A 7,796-nucleotide genomic window follows, 5' to 3' on the forward strand; every position below is an offset into this window, starting at 1 on the left:
TTAGTTTAACAGCCTCAGAAGGTGTGTCTATACATGTATCTGGGGATTTGAAAATAATTAGCTATATTTATTTATTTAGCGGTTCAACAGACTACAAAGCCCGATAACAGACTCCGAATAAATAAACGTAATACAAACAAACAAACAATCAAACGGTATAATAGTAACATACAAAAATAAATAGAAGAATTTGAAATACAATATATACAGTATACAAAGAGTCGACTCTAAGAATAAAAACGTCTGGACACAAATGTTCTAAAAGCAGTATGTCGTTACACAGTGTAATAGTCCTAGGGATAAAAGAAAATTTTCTCATATTCAACCTGCAACGTATGGGACAGATGTTCGGCTTTAAAGGTTTTACAATTCTTTTGTGATCAACCGCTTTTTGGGCTCATTTTAAATCTCTTGAAGTAAGAACGTTTGTCAGTGTCTTAGCTGTTCCAAAATCAGAAATTTCATTTCTAGGCTGTATTCACAAACATCTCTAGAGGGTGGGGGAGAGGTGGGAGATTACAGGGGGGGACCTGAAAGAAAATACAACATGCTAGGGGGATCTGAAAAAATTGACATTGGAAAGGGAGACTTGAAAATGTATTGAATATCTATTCCTCTTCAAATATCTTCTGGCACTTTCATTTCCTGCCATTTCCATTTTCGGCGCGCCCTTCGTCGGCGCAATTTTTTTAGGGTAAACAAAACATTTTATGATTCATACAGCCACCTTGAGGCAAAAGATTTAGGTTGTCGTGATTTGTACTTACCCAATCCCTCTGTTGCTAAAAACTGTCCTCAATGATGACTAAATTCAACTCAACCTTTCAATAACAGTTTGGGAGATAACTTATTTGATAACTTCATCGCTTTGACAATACATTTGATTTAGGTCAGTGTCAAACGTTCATGTCTCCGTACGTAATTTTTATCACTTTAGACGTTTGACAGAATACAAACTATTTAGAACAGTGCATAGTGTCAACAATAAGAATTGGAAGCTTCAGGTCAAACAAACTTTTAATAACAATTAGGGAGATGATAACCTATATTCGCAGTTTCCTCACAGACTACAATGTAGGCTATACCGGTAGTGAATCAAAATTATCAGTGCAATCAAAATTTCAAATTTCTTGGTCACACATGCACTTGTAACCACGTTAGTCTTATCAACGACATTAATATCAATTATCAAACGTCTATAAATACACAGATTTAGCTAGTTTTGTATTGTATTGTAAAAAATATTCACAGTTTTGTCATGACGCCCATGTAAAGTGGATCAACATATTTAGCGAAATTCCAAAATTAAATTTCTTGCACGCATGTGCACTTGTAAACACCTCATGCTAATCAATTACATTTACATCAGTTATCAAAAGTTATAGATCTGCAGATATTGCTAAGTTTATATTGGAAAATACGCGCTCATACTTTTCTCATAGACTACAATGTATTGTGAATCAACAATATTGATGAAAACCAAAAATCAAGTTTTTGTACACACGTTCATTTTTTACCTGCCACTTCCAGCAGAGTACTTTTGCATGAATTATCACACACATATAAATGTAGAGATATAGCTTGTTTTATGGGGAAGATGTTTATATTTTGCCAAATAAACTTCCATGTATTATCATTTGATAGTTTTGGACGATGCACTTTATCGGCAACGTTTTCCCTTCCTTCGAGGGGGACTTCAAAATTATAGCAAGTCAGAAGGGGGACTTGAACACATTGTGAGTTTGTAAGGGGTATTTGAAGAAATCTAAGAACATTTTTCAATCTCCCGCCCCCTCAAGAGGTGTTTGTGAATGCAGCCTGACACAGAAATGGTGACCATTTTTGAATTTCAAATATTGATAATGTTAGTTAAATTTTTTTCTCTTGTGAAAAAGTTTACATGGTGACCCTTGACATTTAGCTCACCGGTTAACACACGTGAGTTAATGTCGCAGCGATGTCTGTCTGTCTGTGTGTTTGTTTGTCTGGATGTTGGCATGAAATTTCAATAATGGCTTATCGGATCAAAATCAAATCTGGTACATAGATTTGGTTTGCAAATTGCAAGAAATGACTAGTTTTTGGTGGGCGTGACTTTGATATTTTAAATTCATTGGCATAATTAATGATTGTAGAAAATCAAAACATTAAAATCAAGACATGGAGTCAGCAACCTATATGTCTGTCAGCTATGCAAATATGCGCCAGACTTATATATCTGGTTGGTGAAGCACAGTGCTGTAAATCAATTCTATTATTGCAATAAAAAAAATGGACTTTTCAGGGACGAAAACCGAGTGTAATTGATTGTAGGCAAAACGTTGTTCCTCGCTTTATGATTCAAATATATGGAGGAGTATGCATTAATTTTCAAAGCCTATTATCAGAACATCATTTATTATTATTCATTTATCATAAGTTTTGATGCTTGTGATAATAACTTTTCTATGAAAGAATAATTTCTTTTCTCGGAAACTCTAATCAATCGTGCTGACAATTATTGATTGTATCATACAACGATGTCCGGATACAATCTCTAAAAGCTTCATTAACTCACACTATAATGCATTTCACATGGTTTGTCTATGTCTGTACAATTTAGTTTCTTGTCGTACAGCAAAATATTGTGTATTGAAAAGCTCGGTGTTTATCTGGATGTTGAATGCTATTTTGTAGATCACGGAATTTTTAGTGTTAAGGGGAAATCATTTGCCAACAATAATTTTGCAAAGTTTACACTGTGTGATAATTTTTTGAGGCTGAGGTTCTGTATTTTCGCGAAATGCAGGGAGACGGTTTATCTATTTATTTATTTGACGGTTCAACAGACTCAAAGGCCCGAAATAGACTCCGAGAAAATAGACAGAATACAAAAAACAAACAAACAAAATTATAGCAACAGACAAAACAAAAATAAAAAGCAACAATTTGAAATACAATATGTATAGTTAAGTAAATATTTTAAAAGCAGTATTAAGGAAATATATATCGACAGAAATGTCGTTACACAGTGTAATAGTCTTAGGGATAAAAGCAAACTTTCTTATATTTAACTTGCAACGGGGAACCGGAACATATGGACGGGGCCCTACGCCATCTGAATGATGCATTAAATGACAATTGAAATAAAAGGTAGGGACAAGAAAATCTCCCTGAATTTTCTGCCGAAGCTACTGAGAAGGGAGATTAAAATACATGCATGTAATTTCTATTATAGTACCCCGAAAACTTCAAACACATATATTTCAGAACACTTGTTTGATCTTTCTCTTCACAATCACTCAAATATTAGCAATTGGGAGACCAGACCACAGAGCGGTACTCTAATCAGCTCCTTACTAAAGATACATACAAGGATTTCAAAGCTCTCGGAGAAGAAAATTTATTACAGGATCTCGTAATCATGAAAGCTCGTTTAAACATTTCTTAAACATGCTATTTGAATGATAGGTCAAAAACTAGGACAACACTCAAAAAATACTCTATTTTACTGACAACCATCGATAGAATAATCATACAAAATGACATTTCTCATGTTGGCTAAGGACACAATATTGCATTTCAGAACATTGATGTTAATCTTCAACAAAATACACCAATCAACAATCCTTAACAAAGCCCCATGTAAGAGAATACGATTTACAATCACGTAATAAAGTTAATTCCACGAAATAGTTTAGAGTCATCAGCTTACATACTGATCTGACTGTGAAGAAGGATATTGGGAAGCTCATCAATACATCAGACAAAAAGACAATCAATTACTCACGTATTCCTCATCATGGTTAATGTACCATTTGAAACGAATGTTATTTAATTTAACTTTGTTCACTGAAAAGTTTCTAAAGTATACTTTATTAGATACCACATAACCATTAACCATTGAAGCTTATTTTACGGGAAATCACTCATTTGGTGGCACCCTTCTGTCGAGTCAATGTATAAAATAAGCCTCGCACTGGCTGTTGGATATCAACTTCTGCAGAAGACAACCCAATACGTACCCAACTGTAAGAAGACTGGCAAAATCCCAAGAATGAAGGATTTCGTCGTTGTATTTAGTCTATTGGCCTTTGCTGGCTGTATTGGTCAGACATTGGTAAGCGATTATCAAGAACTATGATTAGAATGTTTAATTTGTAATCAGTACGATGTTTGCAGTTCGTTGGTTTAATGAATGAAAGATAACGAAACTTTGGTAGCAAAGATTTTAGATATGTGTGTGGTTAAGTTTATCTATATTTTGTGTAAATGTACGATAGATATTCAAAGAAATTGTGACAATTTTAATACCATTTTGTGTGTTAACTGAGACTGTTTTTGTATCGAGGTTCGATTTATATTGAAAGGATCATTTCATTTCAGGCGATGATGATACTAACAAACGATTAAAACACTACTCCAGAGTTTACAACTCAAAATAGACAAAACTTGTTTCGTAAATTACTTCATATCTAGGCGAAGTCATATCCTTTGATAGTTGAACACAATGGAGAAAAGAAAGAAGTGTTAGTCACTCTGGTTGAAGAGAAAAACGTGGAGATATTCAAAGATGGATCGGGTGCAAAAGTCGTGGTCGATTTTGACACGGTAAGACTTTGTACTTTTCATTCATTTTTGGGATTTCTACTCTTTACATCTGGCCGCGCATAATTTGATGCTTGATGTTAGGCCAAAACAAAACGTACAGAAAACAATTGTATTCACTTTAAACCTCAGCTCCTGGCGTCACGCAGGTTATTTTCCACCATTACTCATCATAGATTATAACAGACTGAATCTATAGAGGCATTAATTGAATACATTCGTCATTTTGTTAAATCTATTTATCTTTTGAAAGACGTTAATATTGCTCTTGTGTGTGCGCGCACGTGTGGACCGTTTTCATCAGTTCATGGTATCGGTATGATGAGTCAATTTTGAGGAGTGATACGGAAACTAATATTGTGAACTTTTTAATGCCCAATTGCATGTCCTACAGACAAACATTGACATATATCATATGAGACAAAAGCGATCATGATAATGTTAGATATGCCAACGTTGTCTTTTGAAATTGTCTCTTTGCTAGACTTCCATCTTTCCATGATGGTTCAATCGTTCCATAAGTGTATATTTCACTTCTTATGTCAACATGTACTGTTACATTTCCAGGGACTTGAAGCCTTCGTTCATGAAGAGCGCAATGCTTGTTACATACGACCATTTGACAGTAATAAGTACATGACTCCAGAAGAATTGAAACCTACACTCAGACTGGAAGCCGGCAAGGTAACGTTATTTCCACTCACTACTTATATGACGACCACAGAGAATTCTAAAACCAACAGAGAGAAATAAATTAGTCAACATAGTACAAAACCAACAGAGAAGAAATAAATTAGTCAACATAGCATAGTACAGCCCCGGCATGGCTGTGGTGTTGTGTCCTTGAGCAAGGCACTTTATTCCTCATTGCTTCTCCCCACCCAGGAGTGATGGGTACCCTGGTAGGACAGTGGTTGTAATGTGTGTGTTTAGCTCTGCTGCGCTTATTGGCTGCACATGTGAGCTGTTGTTTGCTCCCCAGGGAGTTGAGTGGTATCATATTAGGTCCAGTGACCAGGGGTATATTAATTGTAAAAGCTCCTTGATCACATGTACTTGTGGATGTGTGCGCTATATAAGAACTCAATATTATTATTATTATTATTATTATTATTATTATATTATATAGTTTTGGATGTCTGCTGCAATGATATTAGAAAGACTTTCTTTTGTTTGAGAATGAAGTTGTATCCATTACTCAAAGAATGTCCGTCTGCTCGTCCTTCAATGACTTACCATAGGAAATCAAGCAACAGAGCGAAGACATTGAGTATTACACCGTGGCAGGTGGTCCTATCAAGAACTCAATGATAGTCGGAAAAACTATCGAACACGAATGTAACGGCAAGGCTATCTATTGGTTGAAATGTGGACAGCCCAAGGATGCTGGTAAGTGATAGTTTAGTTGATCGCAAAGCGATATGTGAGGTCAACGTGAGTTTTGTAAAATGACTTAGGAAGAGTAATAGGTTAGCGAGAACTGAGGAGGCGATGAAACTACTCATCGACCTGGGATTAAATTATACTTGTATCTTTCAGAAAGGTGTGCAGATACTTCGGATATCAAGGGATATTTTTTACCTTTTTGTGTCAAATGATTTCGGTGACACGAGCAGCATGAAAGACACATTGTACAGAGACGGGCGAGTACATAATAAAGGCTGTACTTCGCAGAGTTAAGGTAGGATGCGCTTCGGAGGCAAATATTCGGACTCTCAAATTTTTACAATCTTTTCCGATCTACAACTTTTGGGGACTCATTTTTGCACGCTGGTGTAAGAAATTAATGTTTCACCGTCTAAGATTTTCGAAATCGAAAATTTTATTTTTCGCCTTGGACTTAGCACATGGATGGTGGCCATTTTGAATTTAAATATCAGTAAATCTTGGGTAACTCGTTTCTCAGGTACCAAAATTGATATGGTGACCCCGAATTTTATTCTTCATTTTGAAAGAGAATTGTTGAAATTATCCTGGAAGTAAGCTTGAGCAAAAGTGTAAGTCTTTCACTTTCGAGGCGCATACTACCTTAAGCTATAGGATTGGAATTGAATATAAAAGGCAGTGACGGCAGAGGGTGCCAAGCTGGTCTATCAGAGAGAGCGGTTTGCCTTTGCGATAGAGCTTTGCAAGATCGTCGCGATCGGAAAGGATATAAAGAATTACTATTGGGAGGGGTGATAAGCAAGTCTGCACGAGAAAAAAAAAATTGCTTTAGCTAATGCCTCTAAGCTGGCCTAGGAAATATGAAAATTTCCTCAAGGGAGGGCGCTGTGTCAGAACAAAAGTTTGCTTTCGGAAGAGCCAAGAGTTTGCCGGATATCGCTTTTGGAGAGGATGCCAATCCCGCTAATACGTCGAAAGAATACTTAAGGCTTGTTGTGGAGAACCAAACTTCGTTTTGGGAGATCTAGAAGTGCAGTAAAAGAATTAAGTCAGAGGAAACCTTACGGGATTCTCATGGTGGATACAGACACTACGATTAATTACACTCGGTAACGCTGTTCAGTGAAAGTCACAAACATAGGAAACTATTTCTGGTGTATGAAGCGCAGTATCCGTCAATGTTGGTACATTTTTGAGGCAAATGAATCATTGCCTGTATCATTTTGGTCGACTCACACTTTACTTGAATTGCAGATTATCAGAAGACGGCTCTTAAACTGTCTAACAGATGCATACGTGATCATGTGAATGTTTCAGTACGTACATTGTATATAACTGTTCAAGGTTTTATAAGTTAGAAAATTAATTTAAAAACATAATTATTTTGTATTTTATTTCAGGTTCATCTGTCAAATGGGATCCTTGCCGGATTGGCTGTTTTAACTTCTACTGTACAGTTATTTGTGACTAACTGAAAGAGGATCACCATGCTTCCTAGCAATTTCCATTTTATTGGCTTAGATGCCATGTCACGTATGTTATGACCTGAAGGTAAATAAAAGATAATCAATTGTGTGTGAACGTGATTGTTACTTCCTTTCTGTGACAGATGAAACCTCCACGCCGACAAATTGATGGGCTTTGAACTTCAACATAATAACAACACATTTGACAGTATATTCTACAAAGTGGCATCACATAGTTTTCATCTGGAGAAAAACCTACAATGAAATAACATACGCATCAGTTGTCAATTAATTTAGAAAACTTATACATGGTCATGCAATGTATGATAAAGATAAAAAAATAGAAAAAAAATAACT

The 7,796-nt window shown here is 35.8% G+C and overlaps 1 protein-coding gene across 1 annotated transcript; it reads left to right on the forward strand.

The window, feature by feature from the left end:
• The first annotated feature begins 3,925 nt into the window (after window positions 1-3,925).
• On the forward strand, window positions 3,926-7,548 carry LOC139139323 (uncharacterized). The gene is made up of 5 exons (XM_070708201.1): window positions 3,926-4,099; window positions 4,459-4,590; window positions 5,155-5,271; window positions 5,829-5,976; window positions 7,374-7,548. The coding sequence occupies exons 1-5, from the start codon at window positions 3,938-3,940 to the stop codon at window positions 7,442-7,444; spliced, it is 630 nt and encodes a 209-aa protein (XP_070564302.1). The 5' UTR covers window positions 3,926-3,937; the 3' UTR covers window positions 7,445-7,548.
• Window positions 7,549-7,796: the final 248 nt, after the last annotated feature.

The sequence above is a fragment of the Ptychodera flava genome, chromosome 8, assembly GCF_041260155.1.
Source record: "Ptychodera flava strain L36383 chromosome 8, AS_Pfla_20210202, whole genome shotgun sequence".
Taxonomy (NCBI): domain Eukaryota; kingdom Metazoa; phylum Hemichordata; class Enteropneusta; family Ptychoderidae; genus Ptychodera; species Ptychodera flava.